This window comes from Cyrtonyx montezumae, unplaced genomic scaffold (genome assembly GCF_038088225.1).
Source record: "Cyrtonyx montezumae isolate F1298 unplaced genomic scaffold, pur_monq_1.0 scaffold_3, whole genome shotgun sequence".
Lineage (NCBI taxonomy): Eukaryota > Metazoa > Chordata > Aves > Galliformes > Odontophoridae > Cyrtonyx > Cyrtonyx montezumae.
The window spans coordinates 132,203,772-132,226,466 of record NW_027072034.1 but is presented as its reverse complement, the minus strand read 5'-3'; the positions used below and the strand labels follow the sequence as shown (position 1 = coordinate 132,226,466).

At 42.6% G+C, this 22,695-nt stretch overlaps 2 protein-coding genes across 8 annotated transcripts in view; one reads left to right on the top strand and one right to left on the bottom strand.

Annotated features, from left to right (window-relative positions):
• The window catches only part of PPHLN1 (periphilin 1), a 67,722-nt gene extending 59,504 nt beyond the window's left edge, over positions 1-8,218 (top strand). For all 5 annotated transcript variants that reach the window (XM_065743405.1, XM_065743406.1, XM_065743402.1 and 2 more), the window contains one exon: positions 7,985-8,218. In XM_065743405.1, the coding sequence (XP_065599477.1) occupies positions 7,985-8,194 (210 nt within the window). In that variant the 3' untranslated portion in view covers positions 8,195-8,218. The remainder of the gene's footprint in view (positions 1-7,984) is intronic.
• Positions 8,219-11,087: 2,869 nt separating this feature from the next.
• The window catches only part of PRICKLE1 (prickle planar cell polarity protein 1), a 57,323-nt gene continuing 45,715 nt past the window's right edge, over positions 11,088-22,695 (bottom strand). For all 3 annotated transcript variants that reach the window (XM_065743435.1, XM_065743433.1, XM_065743434.1), the window contains exons 2-8: positions 20,847-21,026; positions 18,898-19,011; positions 17,947-18,084; positions 17,292-17,495; positions 16,553-16,739; positions 15,544-16,407; positions 11,088-13,468 (exon numbers count right to left, since the gene is read on the bottom strand). In XM_065743435.1, the coding sequence (XP_065599507.1) occupies positions 12,609-13,468; positions 15,544-16,407; positions 16,553-16,739; positions 17,292-17,495; positions 17,947-18,084; positions 18,898-19,011; positions 20,847-20,966 (2,487 nt within the window). In that variant the 5' untranslated portion in view covers positions 20,967-21,026 and the 3' untranslated portion in view covers positions 11,088-12,608. The remainder of the gene's footprint in view (positions 13,469-15,543; positions 16,408-16,552; positions 16,740-17,291; positions 17,496-17,946; positions 18,085-18,897; positions 19,012-20,846; positions 21,027-22,695) is intronic.

The following is a 22,695-nucleotide window of genomic DNA, read 5'->3' as shown; positions in this document are numbered from 1 at the left end:
ATGTAACTGAAAGCTATTGAAGAAATTGGAATGAGAGAATTAATATAGGCAAACAATCTGCAGATAAACTTCACCCTTCCTGTTTTGGATAGAGCAAGAAGTTTACTGTGAAGCAAATTTAGGAAATAGCTTCCATCAATTCTGTATTTTATAAATAAAAAGTTGCAGGGTGAGGTCCTTCCTTTGGCATAAGGCTGATTATTTCCTGCTTAATCCTGGACTCATACATTTTAAGTCATGAGATTTTTGTCTTTTTTTTTTTTTCTTTTACTATCCATCAGAGAGAAGAGCTTTTGGATTTTCTTTAGTTTATGGCCCCATGAAAATGCAATTTCTAGACTTCTAGATCATTATAGAACAAAAGAAGCTTAATAGCTACATAAATTGCTACTCTGAGAGACTTTTTGGACTCGCTTGTACAGTTTTTTTTTGTGGCTGACGGTTCTTAAACATGTATCTGGATATTCCTACACGTGAGCTGGAAAGGTATTGTGGATGGGTCTTTAAGAGAGAATCAGTACTTCTAGAATAGCGTAGACAGTGATGAATTGTAGTTGCTACAGCCTATTTGAATTTGGATTTATAATCTGCTTGCAGAAGGCACATTTCTGAGAAGAATATGTGAGAGGTAGAACTTTAATACTGCTGTTTTACCTATGGAACACACAAGTTAATAATATGAAGTAACACTACCCTAGTCCAACACATCTGCTGTAAAGAAGCCAATGAAATCTAGGCCACACACAAACCAGTCTCCAAGGGCCTGTAGTTGGTGTTAGAATGCTGTTATTATGTGGTCTGATTGGTTTAGCAAAGAATTATCTCCAGTAAAACCATGTAACATAATAGTCCTTGCCCTCCCACATGGGAGCTGCTTTTGCCTGACTGACCAAGACGTTTCTGGAAGAAGTACTAATGCACTTGCTATTGCCAAAGTGCAACACTAAATGAAGTGTATTGCTATGCACACTTTTGTTATATATCAATTCTTGTTCATTTAAACATTCACTTGAAATCCTCTACTGTAGCATTAAATGTTATTAAAGTACAAGTATGGATTTCTCAGCAAAATATTTTAAGTAAACTTTTTGCTCCTTATTGAACTCATTTGTAATAATTTTAGAGCAGTGGAGAAGTATTTAGAAAAATGTAAGCTTCCATAACTGAACTTCTGTTACTGAACTTTCCCAGATTTTATGGCCAAGAAATACGAATCATGGCAGTTTAAATTTAATCTTACAGTGTGCTGGATATTCCATATGTGATGATATGCTTTTGCTGTTCACTTCTACTTAAAAGAGAGTTCAGACAGTTCCATGGTTGGTACGAACAGAGTTCTAAATGATCTCTACACAGTTAGCTTTTGCAAAGGTTATTCATACCTACACAGCCCTGATCTACAGATCTGTCCTTGCTGTGTACAGCTAGCTGCAAACACGTGCTACAGTTGGGGAGGACTTGGCTTTTTGATTGCTTTTTATGTTTGGCTCTACTCAAACGTTGTACAAAAATAATGCTATGTTCCATCTTTAAGTCGTACACCTTTTACAGTGGGCTCCACCCCGTGCAGGCCCTCCGGCTTCACTGTCATTGTGGAGGTGTCACCAGGACGTGCTTTGAAGTGAAGGAGTGTCCAGGTGATGTCTTATACTGGGAGTGATGGTTTCACTGAAGTCAGTCATCTGGTTTGCGTGGAGTCTCCTTCTCTGGAGATATTCAAGACCTGAGTGGACGTCTTCGTGTGCAACCTGGGCTAGGGAGCTGCTTTGGCAGGGGGTTGGACTCCGTGATCTCTGGAGGAGCCTTCCAGCCCCTACAGTTCTGTGGTTCTGTGATTCCCACTGAATGGAGAAGGCCAGAGCTGGATCTTAGGGCCTAAGCCACTGCTCAGGGCTTTCAGGCTAAAAATGCATGTAAGCTCAGCAGGCAGATTGTTGCTGTAGATGTAGACAGCGCATACTTTTATAGGACATTTTTCATCTCTTCATGATAAGAGTTGTACTTAAAAGCGGAGCAGGAAGCCTTGCAGTAGTGTGGCTTTGGTCAATACAGTCAGAATCAGAATTGAGGCTTCTAAAGTGATGGCTGTATTGGCATTTGTCCCACACAAAGGAGTTCCAGCAGACTTTTCAGTCAGGTATTTAAATGCCAGAAATGTTTTAACATTTCTGAAAGCTGATGAAATCTGTTAAAGAGGCATTGGGAACGTTCAATGGAAGGGAGGCAGAATCGCATTTAAGTGCAAATAACTTAAATGTTTTCAGTATCTCCAATAAGCAGCAAATTAACATGAATTTGTTCATTATTATATAGTACATTAAATAACTTGGTTCCCTCAATTTGCATTTCAATGAATATCTAATCGGCCTTTAAATAGCACATTGATTAATGGGTGAAAAACTTATTACACGGATTCAAGGCAAAACAGTGCGTATTAAAGAGAGGAATAGAATAGACTTGTTGATATGTTATAATTAAAAATTGTATCCCTACATTGTGGCTAAGTATTAAATTTGTTGTACGTTAATTTAGCTTTTTGTAACCAGGAAAAAACGTTCATCTTGCTTGAAAACCAATTTTAAACGTCTTGATCACGAGAACTGTTTGCAGTGGTTTAATGACAGTTCTGAGCAATCTTTGCACTGCAGAGCAATAAGTTTACATATTGTACTCATAAACATAGCAGTACAATTACATCCCTGCTCCAGTGATGAACATTTCTTTGTAATCTTTCAGTAGAGCATTAGCTTATTGTTCTTGGGGAGAGTAGCTTTAGCCTAATTTGCAGAGTTGAGAAAAATCTAACGTAGTGTGTAAATTAAAAAAGAGTCATTCGGGGAGAGGTAATAATTCCTTTCCAAAGAAGTCTATGGCAAGGAAAATTCTTTGTTACCAGCAATACTGAAGTCTCTGAATGTTCCCCAGCTTCGCAATTCGCTAGTGCTTACATGCACAATTCCAGTGTAGGATTTTGTTGCATTCTCAGTCAGCTCAGAGCTAGGTCTGATGTACAAAAATCTTTTGGTGTAGCTCACGGTCTGCTCACGCTGGGAAAACCTGGCAGAGGTGTGGCCGTGTTAACTGAAGAGTGCTTTGCTGGGTTTATTTTAGGTCTGCTGAGAAGGGGAAATAAGCAGCTGGCTGATACCACCAGAGGGCTATGCCAGCCTAGCTATCGTGGTTCAGCTGGGGGAACAAAAGCTGTTAGCTCTGTCTGCTGCAGAGGAGCCCTGGGGCTTCACTGAAGTGAGAGAGATTTCAGGCAGTTTGCTCTTTCATTAATGGGATATCTGGAGGGGATGTGGTATGGCTTCCAACCTCGTGCTCTGCAAGTTCAAGCACTGCCTTTGTCAGAAATCAAATAATTATCAGTGAGCGTGTTGCTTCTCTCCTTGCATGGGGCATTTGATACTTGTGGGAATTGTGCCCTTAGTAACGGAACAGTTTCTGTCTTCTGAAAGATAATATATGAAATGATTACTTGCATGAATCACAGACACTAGATTGTGATTGCTGAGCATGTTGGATCTTCTCAAGGGCGAGTTAGTATCTAAGGGTTGCAGGCTGTTTAACGTGGTTTCTGAGCCACAGCCCTAACTCACCTTGCTGAACTGAGCTTTGAGGGTCAGGATGTAGAGCTAAGTTGGGAAAACTGCCGGAGGCTGAAATAAGGTTTGTTGTTATCTCCATTTTAACCTCCCTGGTTTTCCTGACCACAGCCCCTTTCATTACTTGTATTGTTGAAATTAAGCTTTCTGACCAGGTATGTGAGACTTCGAGACCAAGGAATCAAAGTATTTGACTCTCCTGCAGACTGTAGTCCACCTGCCAGGGAGGAAGTCTTAAGTTCTGATTTCTGCTCTCGTTCCTTTTCATTTATCTTGTCCAGCAGCTCAGTTGTGCAGAATGCATGGACAGCTCCAGAGTAGTTTTGGAGAAGTACATCATGCTGCACAGGGCACGGAAAGGAAATGATGCAGTAGTAGGCATGACATCGAGGCGTTCCCTAGCTGGGTATAATTTCACCCACACCCAGAATTTGAAGTTACGACCAAATTTTGGTGATAGTGTTTAGAGCATGGTGTGAGCCGTTCCTCAAGCATCATCTGATTTAAGCCAAGACTGTCACTAGGTGATCACTGTAGAAGGGACATCAGAATAATAAAGGAATAGTCTCCAGGTGGTTGCTTTTGCCTGTCTTCTTCACCGTCAGAGATTAATGTCCCTGAGCTGGAAGAAGAGAATCTGCAGTATTGCTTTCATGTTAGTATTAAAAGTTGTTATTTAAGTCACTTTTGATGATGCTTTGAGGTTAACTCTGGAGAGTTGTAGAGCTTGGTCACCTTCAGTTGGTGGGCAGAAAAGGTACCTGGGGGTGCTAACATCTTTATTGCTCTATCTGGAATACAGCGCCTGCTCAGGCTCTTCGCTATATTTAAACAGTTCTAGCAGTGCAACTATTGGTTTAGATTTCTCAAGTGTAGGAAGAGTGTTCACTAACATGCTGTAGGTGCAACACACTTTCAGTTTTGCATTTTGGCAAAGCCTAAGTGCTTATACAGACCAGCACAGGGATGGGCTGATCTCAGCCACAGCTTCTAGACTATTATCCTGTAGGAGTGAGAAGAGGTTAAAATATTGCTTGAGTAATATAAAGTAAGCATCTTTGTGATCCTCTGAGCCCATGGATGCCAGGTTTTGCTGACCCTGGAAAGCTTTTCAGGGATAATTTGAATGCAGCTTTTCCTTCACTGGTAAATCATGCTTAGAGAGAGTGCAGGTATATATATAATGAGATACATATATTAAAAAATACATATTTAGGAGTAGAACACCTGTTTCTACTCCTCCTTCATCTGCTTGCATAGTGTAAAAGTACACTATGGCTTTACATACACCTTGGTAAATGACCATCCTATGGCTATAGCTGTTGTCAGGTTTACCTGATGCATATATCAGACAGAACGGTCGTGTTGGTGTCGTTCCATTTTTGTTTTTCAGTATGGAAGTGCTGTTTCTTCTTTCCCACACACTCGGAATCATTTTCAGGTTTCAGCACCAGATGCTTATAGACAAATGCTCCATGGTCTGAACCAAAATCAAAATCAGTATCAGCTGGAATTTTAAAGACAGGGATATTTTTGAAACCTTTGGTGGGTCGTAAGTTCTTCCAGTGTTCTTCTCTAACAGAGTTTTTTTTTTTTTTTGGAGTATTTTCTGCAGTTTTTTTTTTCTCAAGCAACATTTCTCTGCTTATTTCCCACTATATGCCTCCTTCTCTTCTGTAGAGAAGATGGATATTGATATGCACGGCCACCATCTTCTTTTTCATCAGCTTGGAATACTTTCACAGTTTTTAAAAATAGCTCATTGGACCATTAAGCTGTAGTTCATATTCTCCTGTAACTGATGTTCTTGTGAGTGATAGTCTCAATTCCCTTCTGCAAAGCACAGTAACTTGTCTCTGACAGTTGGTTTCGGATACAGTCTGGCTTATGAAGTTCTTTCCACTTCACGACTGTGGTTCACAGTTCCTTCACTTGTGCTGATGCATCTGGCTTTAGAATTGAATCACTGAATCATGTTAATTGGAGGGAAGTAATTTTAAAAGGGATCATTTCAGTGATGCAGTTTTCGTTGCAGCTATATAAATAGGCACAGTTGAGAGGGAGGCAGATTGCATTGGGAACATCAGAATTAGCAGCGAGGCTGGAAGGCTTGTTGAGGGAAAATTACTCAATTGTTGTTACCGGAGCTGAGCTGTTTCCTTTGTTTTCTGTTGCTAGAAGTGCCTTCCTGCCCCACCTTCTGCCCTCTTCCTCTATGTCAGGTATTTCATTTTTTAAAGTCTTTTGTCACAGAATACTGCAAACATTGATCTCTTGTACAAAGGCGTTTGTTTCCACACGGTTGTGTCAGCAAAAGACTTCAGACTCAGCAGCGACGGTGGCCCACTTGATTCTCCTTCCAGGCTTCTTTTGTGAATCTCTAGCAGAGAAATGTTCACAGCCCGAGCAAACCTTTACGTGCTAAGGTTCAGAGAACTTCATCTGGGCTGTTTCTTTGGGATGTGGGAGAGAAATCTCAAGGAGTGCTGTGTGTCACTCGTGTGAAGGCCAGCTAAGAGCAGAGAGCACTTACATTGGCAGTGCTTCAGGGTACCTTGCAGAGGTGGGGCAGCGTGCCTGTGTTCTCTGTTCCTGTTGGTACATCACTGGTGTTGGCATTGCTCTGTGGGCTGTGAAGGCTGTCGGTTATCAGGGCAGTTTACCTGTGGAAGATCATTCACACTTCCTCGGTCTGAATACTTGAAGGGTGATAAAATAGGATAAATAGACATGCAAGAAGAAAAAAAAACCCACAAACCTTTTGAACCACTCCCCCTCAAACACAATGGGTCTGGGTTTAAAAAAAAGCTTTCAGAGATCATTCTGTGAAGGTGATAGGAAGCCTGCTGCAAAGCACTTGAAAGGCATGCGTTTTCCGAAGTGAAATAGTGTCCGTTTGTCACGTGGCTAATCAGACACAGCAATTTTTCCTGATCTTTTTCCTTGGAAAGAATCAGAAAGAAAAAAAAGGAGCTAACAGTTGCTGTGTTTGGAATTCCTCTTAGCAGGTCCCTGTTTCACTTGCTGTGGAAAATGAGCTCTGTGAGAATCTCTGTTACTTACTGATGTTTTGCTACCAGACAACTGAACGTATAAAGCAGGAAACAAAGCCAATCTTTGACAAAGCGCCACGTGCGTGCTGTTTCCACATTTGTGGTGTTTTGCACTGCACTGTTGTTTTTGACCTCATAATCTCTCTTGAAAATAAGTTCCTCTCAAAAGATTTTCTTTCATTTCCTAAACACTGTTTGAAAAACGGATCTGATGTTGAACTGTTACAGAACTGTAGAATATACCATCAAACATTTGACGAGTCTTTAATAAGGGTATTGTGTTAAATCATGGTGTTCCTGACAATGATAAATAGAAAGAAGTAGTGTGATGCTCCTGGGAAGGTTCTGTTAAGTTTTTATTGTCTCTCTCTTTCTCTTTTTCTTTTTTCTTCCCCCCCCCCTTTTTTTTTTTAATACAGAGAATCCTTTATATAGAATAATATCATCTGTGTCTAAAGTACAGATAAACATGGGAGGAAAAGATCACATCTCTTTACAGAAATCAAGTTCTAGCACAGTATTAAAGGATAATTGTACTTAGAGAAATAGCAAAATTGTTATTCCTTCTAAAAAACATGGAGATACACAACTCATTTACCTTTCTTGAAAAATTCATTGTATTTTCTGAAAGAAAATGTGTCAAAGAAAATAGAACTGTGTGAAAACAAACTGCTTCTGGTAGTTGGAAGACTTTGCTGTGCTCCTCTTCTGGTGATGTTTAGATTAATAACCTCATTTGGAATTCGAGAAAAGGTGAAGGACTATAGCCAAGATTTCTTCTATCCTTAATGGTTGAATCACCTGTGCACTCAAACTACTGACAAGTTGTGCTTGACTTCCATGAGAAATGGAGATCCAACAAATGAGCATGATGTGGTGAAAATATTTGAATATGACATGCATTTAAAGCACTACAAAAGATTGAAAACTAAATTAGTGTTGTGTAAAGACTGAGATTGCTGGTTCAATTTGCTCAGCAGTTATATTCGCTTTATATATCATTTTACAAAAATCTGGTTTAGCATTTACATTTCATTCTGCTATTATTTATTAAATAGTGCTGCAAGATGAACTTGTTCTCTTTCTTTTTTTTGGCATTTCTTCCAGTAATAGTTACTTCTTATATTCAGGTAGCTCTGTACTAGGTACATATGTATTAAAGTCGGTCAGAAGAGAGGAGAAAGCAAATATTTCCTACTACTGAAAGTCATTAAATTCAATGCTCTTTGGTTTGGGCTCTGCAGTAGCTCCTAACTTAGAGGGCTGTTGGTGTGCTAATGTCAGCCTTATATTTAATCATTTTCTAAAATGTGTTGTTTCTAGGTATACAGACAAGACTGTGAAACCTTTGGCATGGTGGTGAAGATGCTGATCGACAAAGATCCGTCGTTAGAGAAGTCCATTCAGTTTGCTCTGAGGCAGAATTTGCATGAAATAGGTGAGCGATGCATTGAAGAACTCAAACATTTCATTGCGCAGTACGATGCTGCCAACCAGGATATATCAGAATCCTTCAAAGATGGCTCATACTGAGACAAAAATACAGTTTTAGAACTCTGCGTATGCATGCAGCTGTCTCTTGCAGGGAAAGAGGAGTTTGTGCTGAAGATTCGAACCCAAGGCCTGTGCTAATTCATGGCTCAGGTGGCCATACCGTGTTCGTTGTGGTCTCCACGGTTGTATTCTTCCTACCTGTACTTGTTGACGTATATTCCTTCAAAAAGGATGGTTTTTTTCTTCAAAAATTCTGTAAAGCGACAAGCTATTTTTGAAACCTTTACGCCGTTACCTGGGGAAACGTGTTCAGTCTCATGTTTGTACACGTCTGTGTTGATGTTTATAAGTGTAACCATAAACACCATGTTTTTTATTAAATTAAGAAATTTCTTCATTCCTCAGCTTATGCAGAAATATGTCATAGAATCACCGAGGTTGGAAAAGACCTCTAGGATCACTGAGTCCAACCATCCGCCTGTCACCTGTAGTTCTCACTAAACCATGTTCCTCAGCACAACGTCTAAACGTTCCTTCAACACCTCCAGGGGCAGTGACTCCACCACCTCCCTGGGCAGCCCATTCCAGAGCCTGACCACCCCTTCATAGAAGTACCTTACTGTGTCCTACGTTCGTATATACTACAGGAAAGGAAGACTTGTAAAGTTGCTCACAACTACGGTTTTATTTATTTATTACAGCTTTGAATTTCAGATTCATGCTGCAGGGTTTATGTCTAGTCTTTGCCAGAGGAGCTGTGCCCGCTTGACGTTACAACCTACTCTACTTCTGCAAATGCTTTTTATATTTCGGTGTTTTCCATGCTGTGAGCAGTATTATGTAGAAGGAATTTTAACTGTTTGCAACTGGTTTTTTTAACTGTTTTTATACGTATCTATTTTGAACTGTACCTTACAGAGCGTAACCACAGGCGGACACCGAAGAAAGGTTTCTGCTTTTACCTTCTCCCCATCTTCTCCCTTATACCTCACCATTTTTTGTGCATCAGTTTTAATAATTAGGAGGCTGTGAAAATCTGAACTCAAGAAGGCATGGGAATTTGGGGTTGCCAGGGTGAGGTCTGGACCGTCTTTCTGTTTAGTAACTCCAAATTGCTTCAGATCAGGTGTAACGTGAAGCTAAGCCCCGCGTTCATCATTTCAAACCTGAACGGTTCGGTAGGAGTGTAGCATCTGCAGCCATTTTTGGGCTGATAGTGACTTGTGGCTGGGAGAAATGGCTGAGTAGAGTCAGGAGGCTGCCAGCACTGTGCGACTGCTTTCTGAGGTGAAGCGTAGCGTAGGGATCGCTGGCAGTGTAGGTATCCTGACGGTTGGTTTGTGTACGTACAAGGGGATACTGTTCCTCGCGAATGTTTTAGGAAAAGAGAGAATACGTGTGTATTTAGAAGCATGAAATTGTGTTGAAGGGATAATGACTAAAGCTCACTGCTTCCAAAGCCCCTTGTTAAGCAGCTTCTCAGATTTCTGCCCAGTGCTTTGCAGTAAATAAAATGGCAGCGATTCTGTACATACATGGTACTGTAGCACAGCATCTTACACAGACAAACCTTGATATTGTACATGAACTATATATCACATGGGATTCCTGAGGTGCCCCATGGGTTCTCGTGTCAGAAGGGCGTGGTTTTGCAGTTGGCTTTGATTGGGTTTCTGAAGAGGTTGCGTTGCTCAGAGGAGACAAGCTGTGATGTACCCTGTTGGCACGAGGGTGGGAAAAGCTTGCTGATCCTACTGGGTGCTGATCTGGGGTGGGAGATGGGGAAGGAAGGTGAGCTGTGGTGGCACAGCAGCTGTGCCTGACCCAGCACTTGAGGCAGCAGCCTGGCTTGCCACGATCAGTCCCGCAACCACAGGCACCGTTCTCAGACACAAACATAGCTAACAGGGCTTGCTATGGACCAGATGGTCTTCAGGTATTCTGAGCTGCTGCTTTGGCTTAGAAACATTAAAGGAAGAAATAACCAATTCACACTTAATATATTTTTTGTCCGTTGTTACTGTACATTGTAATAGGAGTCTCCTTGTAGTGAAATTTAATCTCGCTTTGAAAAGTATCTGATTTGTCAGGTGCTTTTCTGTGGAGCTAACAAGGCTGTTGTGTTTTAGCACTTGGCTGTAGCAGGTCAGCAAGATGTTCCTAGGTTGTCTTTACCTTCCTTTTAAAAAAAAAAAAAACAAAAACCAAAATTGATTTATTTTTACTGATAATCGAAGGAGACGTTTGGTTTTATTTTTATTTTTTTAATAAATGCTGTTCTATGAAAGTGATTGGCAACTGTTTTCTCCCAGTTTAATACTTGTCCTGATGTCGTCATGGTGTTAAAGTTCATGCGTAACCTTTTGTGGATGTATGCTTGATGCTGATGTAAGTAAATGTTATGGTGCTCAGCCTGAGCAAGACATACGCTTTCTTATTCTTCCTTCCCATAGGAACAAGGAGTTTTATTTTGTTTCAGTGTAAGAAGTTGTCCTCGGTCTTGCATAGAGCCTCAAGGGGAGGCCACCTTTATACTCAGCATTGAATTGGTTGGTAGTGCAGAAAGCTGCCTGTTTCATTGTGTGCTTACAGGCACCTGTTACTCTTCCCCCGATGGGAATGTCCCTCCGTGATCCATTCCTCAGCAAAACACAACTTTCTGAATGCTTCCAAGTCTTAATTGCCCGTGGCCCTGCAGTGCAGTGCAGGTGGAGGAGAGCCATGTGCCGCATAGCTGAGGTACCTAACCTGGCCCTGAGGAAGCTGCTCTGCCACAGCACGGCTTCCTGAGCATCATGCTGTGCAGCTGTACCTTTCCTGCACCGAGGGAAGAGAGAGCACAGCTCTTGGGCCGGGAGGAATGGCTGCTTTTTTTTCTGTGGCTTGTTTTGTTTTAATAACGGTATGAGGAAGAGAAGAGGTTATTTTAACTCAGACATGAGCTGAAGGCGACTGCTTTACCACCAGCTTGCCTTCCAGGACCCCCCTGCATCTCTCCTTGCTGCAGGCAAACATGACTTTTGACGAAAGAGGGGAACAACAAAATCCACACCCACAGGAGCTGCGTATTTGTTGTACTGATATATTCCAGGCTTGTGTGATTTTACATTTATATAGTTTTACATTTTGCTTGACCCATAAATAACACTTGCAAGATTAAGAGGGCCGCAGTTGGGAGAGTATTTACACAGCCCCACCATGCATACAGAGCTTTTAATACCTAGTAGACAAAATTAAGCTGTTTTGCACTAAACGTTTTTTCAATATTGTTAAGCTCCCTGACTAAAATCCAAGCACTATTTCATCCATAATGCTGCTGGTAAACCCCTAACAAATCTAGTTTGGTATCGTAACAAACTTCTTCAAATTCAGGGATATAAAAATATTCGGCTTTTAAAAATCTTAACTGTACAATATGTACATTAGTATTTGCACTGTTAAATTATGAATACCTTTAAGCCTATGAAACACTACGTTATAAATAGCAATTTTCTTGATTTAGAATTGCAACTAATACATTTTAAAACCTGGATAATACACTTGAAAAGACGCAATTTTGGAGCCTAATCCTTTAAGCCCTTCTGTTACGTAAGTAGATTCATTGACTTAAATGGGGGCTACGTGCCTGAGCATAGGATCCCACCATTTGTACCTTTCTCTTTCAGTGCTACGTCGTGGAGGGAACGACTTAAAAGCCACTGTTGCTCAATGGCAGCAGAGTCCAATTCCATCAGCTGAATTAATATCTTCCTTTTACCAGGCACAAAAAACAGCTTACACAGGATGGAGTTATTTCAAAAAAAAAAAAAAAAACTGGAAGGAAAAACACAAAAGTCAAACGTGTAAACCATTTACTGCTGCTTTAGAGTGTATTGAGGCCTCGAGCATTTCAGCTCCCAACAGCTGATTTTTAACACCGTCATAGCAGATGCTATGGAAAAGCAGCTTTGTCCTAAGTGGAAAAAAAATCCAATTTTTGTAGGAGAACAACAAGGAGGAAGAATGACTTTTATCACAGAGGAGAGGGCACTGTCTAGAGCCGTCTTTTTGATGGAGAGGAGTTAAGTATCACCCTGGCTGGGTGTGTATGGCTACAGGACAGGACTGAGTTCTATTTATTGATCTTCACCGGATCCTCTCTCTCAGCTAATTAAATGTCAGCGAGTAGAGAGCATAAAATAAGGTCTACAAAAAGTCTGTATCAAGAATGCTGTAACAATATTGTGACAGCTGAAACACAGAATGGAAACCTAGCGGAATCTGAAGAGGTCATCATTTGGCATTGTGACATTCTTAAAGGTGACTTTCCCAACGTAAACTCTGAATGGGTTATCAGTTAAACTGGCAAAGCATTATGGACCTCAGCAACTTGCCTAAGTACAATTATTAATGCAAAAAGATGTGGTTCGAACTGTAGCTAGAGTTGACTGGTCTTCCCAACTGTCAGAACAAGTTAAGAAATGATGCAGTTTTTCCCTTTGTGTCCCCTCTTCTTCTTCTTTGATTTGGTTGTCCTTTGTCCAAACTGAGAACTGGATAACGCATTAGTCGGACCAGAAAGGTCATCTGTGTAGTATGGGTACCTCAGTGACCGCGGCTGCGGAATTGGCTGTCCTAGGAAATACCCTTCCTCTTCAGAATCTGACGATGAGGATGAAGTGGAGCACCAGGAATCATCTTCCTCACCATATAGTCCAAAAAATTTATCAACCGCCTGATTCCTCAGTGCGTAATCAGAGCTAGTATGGGCATACTGTCCGTACAGCTCCGCATTTTGAATGTAGGCCCGAAACTCACGTGAGCTTTTATTTTGGATATACTTTTCATGATCCTGAGGTGAGTAATAACGAAACCTCTCTCTTGGAGAGTATCTTCTTTCCGCGGCCAAATTAAGCGCGTTATCGGAGCGAGATTTCCTGCTTCGTCTGCGATGATGAGAAGGCCGATTTCCACGCTCCTCAAAATGATAAACGCGCCTACGTGTCCTTTCGCTCATTGGAGGCTGGCGGATTTCAACATTCTCGTAACTTCCGTTATCGATAACATCATCTGAAAACTTTACTTGCTGTGGTCTAGACTGAGATTTAGATCTTCTCAGTACAGGCACATGAGCGGGCTTTTCCTCTGGTAACGCTTTTTCCTGGCACAGTTCTGAGCTCAGACTCTTTAAGGACTCTGTGCTCCGATGGAGCATTGAAGAATTCAGAGTTCCCATGTTGCTCATCTTCTCACAGTCCTCTACCTCCAGTTCTTGGAAAGTTTGCAAAGAATAGAGAGACGGCCGTGGTTTGCCTTCTCCATCCATTGAAGCCCCTGTGGTGGGAGCGGAAGAAGGAGGAAAAACAGAGTTATTAGAGGCATATCAAAGAAACCAGCATTACGATGAAATGTTAAAAGCACTCCATGAAAGCAGGCTTTATTAGTGCTAGGCAGCGGACACAGCTAAAACACAGGCGGTTCCCTCCGACCATGAGGAGACGCTTCTGTGCTGTGCAGGGGACGGAGCACTGGCACAGGCTGCCCAGGGGCTGTGGGGTCCGCTCCTTGGAGACCCGCAGCAGTGCCTGGATGTGGGCCTGGGCACCCTGCTCCGGGTGTCCCTGCTGAGCAGGGGCTGGGGCGGATGGCCCCTAAGATCCCTGCCAGCCTCAGCCATTCTGGGATCCTGCTTTTTGGGACTATTACCAAAAGGACAAGCTTCATGTAAGAATAAGTTTTGGTTTTACTTGAAACACGTTAAGAACCAGCTAATACTAAGATCTTGAGAAAGGAAGAAGTCTACGGAACTTAAAATATTTAAACAATTCTAACACACATAAGGCTAAGCCTCTAAGAAAAGAATTAACTGCGTATTATTCTGTGTCAGCTGCTCTGAAAGTAATGCCTCTTACTGATTTCCATGGAGACTACAACAGCCATGAAAAGCACAATAACACCATTCTTCAACACAGTCACCACTGTATTTTGGCCAGCAATGAACAAGAGCCTGCCTGCCATCACTTCTGCTGTCTGCCCCAGCAGAGGTGACCCACTGTTGCCTTCACTGCTGGAACACACCACCCACTGCCTCACTGTGCTCACATCCACTGGTTGGTCTCTGTCAGTGCTGAGTTAAGTGTTGGTGGATAGCAACAGATGCTATTTTTTTCAGCATGGGGGAATTCAGTGACAGATCCTTGCTCCATACGCACTTCCACATCAGATACCATTGCGTCAGACTGCCTGTCTGCTGCCATCTGTCACACAGCAACAAAATGCAGTGTGGTGCACTTCCCATATTGGTGGGAAGGTTCAGTCCCTTCTGAGGCTGAATACCACCACCATCATCTGCCTCCAGGCATCATGGCCAACATAATAAAACAGGGGGCATTACTTTCAGAGCAGCCCTTGTAGAATCCAAGAATGCTTCTTAAGGCTAAAATACTAACTGCTTCTGGGATCACTACATTCAGTATTCCAGCCATTGTTCCAAGAAAGCCAGGCTCGCTCTCACAGAAGGATCCTTACTCTCAAAAAGCAACAGTAAGCTGGTCTGGTTTACTTCAGGTTTGTGTCAATCGACCCTTCTTCCTTAGAACAGGAGTTTCATTCACCTTTTGACACTCCCAAATGCAGTATCTGTGGTTCCTCCTTCCTTAACCCCTACGCCTAGCTCCTCTCATCATTTCCTTAATTGCTTGGGTAACGCAGCACATGGCTAGCTCTGACCTGTGTGAGTAGCTACAATAATTCACACTAAGGAAGGAAAGCAGCTGTCTCTTTTAGCCAATTCTCAGGTTCTTTGTTTTGTGTAATTTTTGTGGGGGAATAGGAATGGGAGGGCGACACACACAACACAGACACACTTGAATATCTGACTTCTGTCCTTTCAGCTAATTTCAGTCACATTTGACAAAAAGGTTCACAGATGTGGATTATCAGTTGCTCTTTAGTCAACAGAGAAAGATAATCTCATAAGCATCATTTCCTAAGGCTGAGAAGGTTACCATTATTTAGGATTTTCATCCAGTGTTCTGCAGATTACCTTTAAAGTCATCCTAGCAAAGAATGCAACTTCTTGTACTTAAGGTAGAAAATCTGCTCGAAGCAGTGGTTAGTATATAACACGCAGAGCTCAAGACCGCTTTTACTCCGCTAAACACTGTTCATGTTGTCGTCATGATAAGCAAAAACAGAACTTAAGCAGAAAAGGACTGAAATAGAATTTAAATAGCATAAATAAATCTTATGGAAGAATATCTGGCTGATAAACACTATTGCTTACTTCACGCCTATCTCTTGCTGTGAAAGCTTTTTAAATGTCACAGATGCGAGCTTATTTCAATATACTACAAGATCCTTGCTGGAGTTGACCTCTCCATCAAAGCCATTCCTTTCCCCGCCATTACCTGTTATGTTGGACAAAGCCAAAGAATCCATTGAGTCCCGAACACTTTGTTCTTGCTGCTTCAGATCAGACAAACATTCGAGCGAACCTCCGTACCACGGTGCCTGGTCGTGTTTGTATCCTGACGCTCCATGTTCCATGTCTAGCTCCTGGATTTTCCTGCTGCTGGCGGGGCCCGGATGGCTGCCGTACGCAGAGTCACCCAAGCCGTCTTGTGACTGGGCCCAGTACATGTCTGATTGATACTTCTTACTTGCTAGGCTTGGGTTATTTTTTTTCAAGTCCAACTTGCTCTTGACCATGCTGTCAGAAATCCAGTGCTCGCTTGACCTGATCTCTACTTCAGCAGGTTGCTGGAAGAGGCTTTTATCACCGAACTTCAGGAGGAGTTGAGTCATGTAGTCTTCATGCTCAGCCCATTCTTCGGGGTCTTCTGGCATTTCTTGCTCTACTCTTCCTTTCCAGAAGTCTTCGTTCACGAAGCTTGCCTCTTGCCTTGAAAGGCTCAAGTCATCCAGCTTACGAGACAGCGTATCGTCAGCATTGCCCGACAGACCGGGAAATTTGTAGTTGAGGGCTGGTGACAGGAGGAGAGACTGGCGGCACTGGTCGGCAGAGCGGCTGCTCTTTCCCATGCGGATGCTCCTCCTGGAGTCTCTCGATCGAGCAGACTGAAATGCCGAATCGGAAGAGTCGGAGGCGTGAACGTCCTCGCCCAAGCTGCAGGTTTTTGAACAGTAGATCTGCCCTTGCTTCGGAAGGAAAGGGCAGCCAAGCAGAGAGGTCTTGCACTGAGCACAAGAAAAGCAAGTCTCTGTAGCGTGCCAGTGCTGTCCATCATAGGTCATCTGAGCATGGTCAACACCTAGGAAGGGAGAAAAAGCAATGCTTTGGGTTCTCTCAAAAACTACTTACAGAACCTATAGTTCTGGAATGTATTTTTCTTTTTCCATACATTGGCTTTCCCTAAGTGTGTAAGTAAGTTCAATACCTAAAAAGGACATACATACCAATGTGTTCCCCACAGGTCTCACAGTACTCTGCGTAAAGAGATTCGAAGCAGCTGCAGCAGAATGGCCGCCCATCCTTCATGATGTATCTCTGCCCACCCAAGACTGTTTCACACTCGAGGCAACAGAAGTGTTTCATGTGCCAGTGGCGACCTTCAGCTTCCGTACACTCATCAGCAAAGATTATCTTTTAAGAAATAAAAATGAACTTCTATTAAAGTGGGAAAAAACTCACCTTAGGACTCAGAGAAAATAGAATATCTTACTTGCACAGTTAGCACATCTAAGTCATTTGTATTTAGCTGGCTTTTGAGTACCAGGATGGAAATGGCCATTTCCTATACTCACTGTGGCATTTTGAGCTTTTCTTCAACAGCAAAGGAGAAAAAAATGTTCTTTTTAAAGCAAAAACTGAAACAAGAATGTAGTAACTCAACGAAATAGCTGCTACTGTGATGATATTTTTGAATATCTGTACAGACTCTTTTTCTAATTCGGTGTAGAAGATTCAGTTCTAAATACAAGCAGGTAGGTGCTTTCTAAATACAGTGCCATTGCTCATCATCCTGCTGTTTTGATGAGAAATGAAACACCCCTCAGCTTTCCAACACAGCTATGCACCACAGCCCTTACTGCTTGAGGGAATGCATCTGCTGTCAGTAACTGCCCAAGAAAACGATGCTGTTTGTTAATGGAACAAAAAGAGGTGGGAGGCCTGACTGCGAGACGTAAAGGTTACCTCATCACAGGCCGAACATCGAGGCTTGAGTAGTTCAGCGTGGTGTCTGCCACAGTGAATTTTTCCATCTTGGTAGAAGTAGATGAGGTCAACGAGGAGCTCGTTACACGTGAAGCATACAAAGCACGACGGATGCCAGCAGACACCGGGGCCAGCTCTCGAGGCAAAAACTGCAACTTCACCACCGTTTATTTTTGTGCCACACTGGGAACAAAATCAGAAAGTCAACACACTCCCTCATCCCAGGCTACCAGCTCCTGGCATTTAAAGCAAGTTAAAGCACCGTGCCTGACGTGAAGGTTTTACTTCAAAATTCTGATGGAAGGAAAAAAAAGAACTAAATTTTAGGCTAGGCAAATTCTGTGCACCAACAAAACTTCTGTGAACAGAAGTTTATTTTATACCTAACAGTATTTTGATACATACATGTTTTTCATCCACTATTTTAACGAGTCAACGACAGCAGAAACTGCTGCTAGTATCAAAGGTTTTTTGCTGAAGCAAGCACTACCTTCACCCTATTTATGTGCCCTTTCCAAAACATCCCTTTTTTGTGCGTGCTCAGGCACAGAGGAAATAAGACTGCATTTACTACTGAGCTACTGTAGTTCTGTATTACTGAGCCCCCTGCTCAGCTTGTGGCAGTTATTATTACCTGTTCACAGACTGCGTGCATCACCGCCCTGGAGAGGAGTTTAATGGTGCCTCGTCCGAGCGCCTCCTTTTTGCGCTGAGAACTAAACATCTGCAGCTCCTTCTTCTCTTCTTCGCTTAAAGACTGGCAGTATCTCACCTTCCGGTGAAAAGGAAGAACTTTACTTCAGATAAAATTTTAACATCTCCAAAAATAAGCAGATAACACGCAAGAAATAGATCGGGAATACCGGCAGTCATCATTAAACTTCTCTAGCTTCTTTACAATCCTAATATTCAGTTACCATGGCCTAATACAAGCCTAGCGGAGAGAGAATTGTTGGGTTACAAGAAAAGAAAAACAAACATGCTGAACTAAACAGCTGTCCAGGCAAGAAATAAGATCTTTAAGAAGGCATGCCAAGAACTGCTGCTGCCCTTAAACGATGGAATTAGCCCGAATCAGCACAACATCCTTCTCTGGATGTATGGTAAAGCATCTACAACCGAGTACTGCAGAACACAGGATCTTAAGCACTGACACCCCCGCCCCTTCTCTTACAAACAGCTTGTTTGTTATTTCCAGTTCTACTCCAAATTACGCTGCATATCTGAGATGCAAACCCTTTCCTGTCACAAAGCATCCTTTTTGTGTGCTACAATGAAATCTCAAGAATTTGTAGGTTCCTGGTAATTGGTGGGTGGCTGCAAACACTATAAAACCAACTTGTGTTAAGTTTATTGCAGTGACACCAACCTTCCTGACAAGAAAAGGCAGTGTCCTTCCAGACAGTTCTTATCTGCACACCAGTGAAATGCAGACTCTGTACACAATGGGCTGGTTTAGAGGTCAGATGCCAGCACAAGAGAAGTTTCAGGCTCGGAATAAACACGCAAGCAGGTAATTCTTCACCCAGAAGAGGCAAGCAAGGCCTCATTCCTGCCCGTGTGTGCCCCCAGGTTCCCCGTTTACCTCATTATCATGGGGTGGCAGCTGATAGAGAAGTTGTTTAATCCTGTGCTTCTCTCCAGGGCTGTTAACATAAGGGACCTTCTCCTCTGGCAGGCAGGCAAAATACAGCTGTACCTGCACAGGAGGAATGGGAAGTCAGACCGGGAGACACACAGCACCCCAGCGCCCTTCAGCTACTGTTTTATCTCAAGTCTCATTACGAAGGAAGCAGGCTATGCTACATTAGAGCCATGACAGGGCCCGTGCTGAAAATACGACACCCTGATGAACCAGCTCAGCAAACCTGGCTCATCTGTGATAAAACTAGCACCCAGCTGCTGAATTGCTTTTCTGGAATGCAATCTGCAGTGACAATTAGGGGGCATCGTAAATTATGCACATTTAATGTTCTCATTACACCCGCCCCCTTCAGGGTCGGTCACCAACCCCGTTGAAATTCCAAGTTTCCCTCTGCAATTTACCACACAGGGCACGAAGCTTTCCAGAAAACAGCCGCTACATAAACAAATTTAATTTGCTCTGTGCGTTTTACACATTGCCGAGACAAAAGCTGTTTTGTAGTCTCCTGCTGATCAGGTTCACCCAAAGCATCAGCTTTCATTGCTTCCATGTGGCCTTTGCTAAGAAGGTGGAAACATCCTTCCCCCGGGAGGAGGCTGCATCCAGACACATTTCAATCGGATGCAAATTAACTATGAAATTTGCAGGGGCTGCATGTTTTTGATAAAGGAATCAATATTGGTGGTATGCTCCAATCCATCTTCGCTTTTTTTTTTTTTTCCCAGAAAAAAATGACAGGAAAACTGTAACTAACAGTATGACAAAGCCCAGTGGCAAAAAATATTTTTGTGGAACGGCTACAGATTTATTGTTTTTCCTACGCGGTTTCCAGCTCGTCACGAGGCCTGGGGCAGTAAATAAGAGCCGACTATTGGCAAAAATATTACTTGCCATCCAGATGTAAATAATGCTTAGGTCTACAGCTTATTACTGTGCAAGTCAGATGAAAAAGCAGCAGCCATCACTTGACTCAGGAAGCAATCAAAATCATCTGGGAAAGGTTGCACAAAGCGTTACTTGGCTTTCACTGAACCAAAATTTACACATCACAAATCCACTGTGAGCCCATTTAGTACTGAGTGTATTCCAAGAAGCTGCAGGAAAATATAAAACCACGTGGTACGAAGCGTCACATTAAAGATACCTGATGCTCTTTTCTCAGCTTATTGCCCAATTTAAGTCATTCTTCTTAGGGGAGAAACAAAAATCTCTAATGAGTTTGAACTAGCTGGATTACGGGGATGTGTTATGGAATGTGTTTAATTGCTCTGACAGAACATTAACTTGCTGTTTGCCTTAAGGTCTGATTCATCAGGATGCTTATATATGCTTAAGCAAGCAACCAAAACAATTTCCCTAAAAATAGCCCATCGTTTGCCATTCCTGCTGACATTGCCCTAGTCATTAGTGAGAACATTTCTGCACTGAAAAGAAGATAACACTTTTTGCACCTCCATCGTTGGGGACTCGCAGTGCTTGGCAGCTCCACCACACTCAGCAAGTGTGAAGAAGCACCTCTGCCCACCTAACACTGCCCTGGGCGTCACTGAACGCAGAGCTTCGGTGCACTGACAGCAAATAAATAAATGCCATTAGAGGTTCAATCTGATTTCCCAGAGCAAATCATCACCCTTATTTCTGCTACCATTATGATATGGTTGAAAAATCCTGAGTGGGAACAACTTGGTTTTTGTTTTGTTTTGAATACAAATGCAACATTGAGGATCTTAAGGTCCCTTCAGGCAGCCTCTTTGCAATGGGAAACAAAACAAGGCGATGAGTTTTAGATGAATTCAAGTTTTTATGACACAAGAACGTAACAGCCTTGCTACTACTCCCTCAGGCAGACCTCAGTGAGTTGGTTAAAAACATACAACAGCAGCTGGTACCTGCTCTGGTCTGAGGCCTGGTGGCACCCAGGCATATTCTTCCAGGGCACAGCCAGAGTCGTCATCCGACGTTGAGCTTCGCTGGCACGCAAAAACAAGATTGTTAGCTTTGGGCTCCATCTCCAGGGGCCTAAGTGTGAAGTGTTAAATGCTTCAGCTGCACTGCATCAAGCGGTCGATCTGCAGAAAGAGATTAACAGAACCAAAGACCAATTATCAGTGTAAACATAATCTCACAACAGTTCAGTATTCCTTATGTTATTACAGCATCATTACAATGAGCAATTCAAAGGTACTCAAGAAGCTCTCAAAAAAGGAGAACAAAAAAAAGAAAAAAATGAAAATGCCACCTACTGAAGAAAAAGGAAAGCAGACACCACTGCCACATTTGACAGCCGACGTCTATTTCAGTATTAGCAGTCATCTTTTACATCTCTGCCTGTTTCACTTTACAGGTTGCATGGATATAGAGAGAGGAAGGACTCGAGCAGACATTAACAAAACGAAGTCTGAAGTCACCACAAATCCAGTAACACAGAAACCATGAAAACTGCTTGTCAGAAACTGAAGAAGTTGTTGGGGAGAGACAGCTGTGCAAGTAGCATCCTGTTTTCAGCACGGCAGGCATAGAGCAACAAACGCCTGCTAGATTCCTTGTTTTAGCTGTATCTGAGCGGAAGGGTGTTGGTCCAGTTAAATATCTGAAATCCAATTATGGCAGATTAGGCTCTGTGAAACACATCATGATTGTTCTGTTAATTTAAAACCCTACAGGGAGATGCTTCTGTTGATTCGTGAAGCCTACAAAGCTCAGTATCAGTGGGATCGTTTTGAGTCACAACTGGCAAAGAAGGCTCTCGCCAACATCTGTAACTTTCTGCAGTAAAAAGCTTATTAAGATAAATATCTTACATTAATTCTAGCAGTTCTTAGGAAATGTCAGTGGAATACAGATTACCAAAACCAGAGAGGATGTGCTCTGCCAGGGCAGACTTCCTCAACACCTGAGCTTCAAAACGAGCTTGCCTTTACACCACCTATGCCATGCATGAGCTTCATCTTCCCTATTTCAAGCATTTTTTATCCACCCTAAATAGAGACACAACCGTGGCATCACTAGATGCAGGCTGCTGGCCAGCTGCAGAAAAAGCATCATCTCTTCCACTCATAAACATGCTTTGGGACTACAGGTAGAGCAACCTAAAAGACCCTGGCAGGTCCCGCCCTGCAAGTCCCATCACCATGTTGCAGAAAACAAACTACTGCTGAATTGTAGGTGGAAGGAAAGCAGAAGAGGCTTCTCCTCCTCTATGCACAAGGTGAATGCCACACTACTTCTTCAGTGCGTCATGCAGACCCAGACCTACTCAAAGAAACAGGGCCACATGCGTGCAAAGTCAGCAACTTGGAGAAGTGGCAATATTTGGTGTTATAAATTCTGTCTATCCCTGCTTCCAGTATGTCTGTGCCTTCCCACACCCAATAAAGAGATGACTTAACTGCTTCCCCCTAAGCCAGCACTTGAAAAACGTACCTTCTTTTGCTCCAAAACTTCTGTTTTGAAAATGGAGGCACTGTTTTTTGGTGTGCTGCTAGCATGACAACACACCATTACACTGCATGGCCGCAAGAAATGATTTACTGTATATCTTATGGGGCAAGCAGACCTGCCAACCTTTAAGAACAGGCTGCTTGTCAGATATGAAGCACCCTGTGGAAATCTGACTCTAGGTGAGGATGTGCCAACTGCTCATAGCCACCGGTACACAGGTGCATTGTCAGTGACTGCACAGTATTAGCACATCAGTCTCGTTTACTGAATTCTGTTGTCTTTTGTACTGTTAGAAAA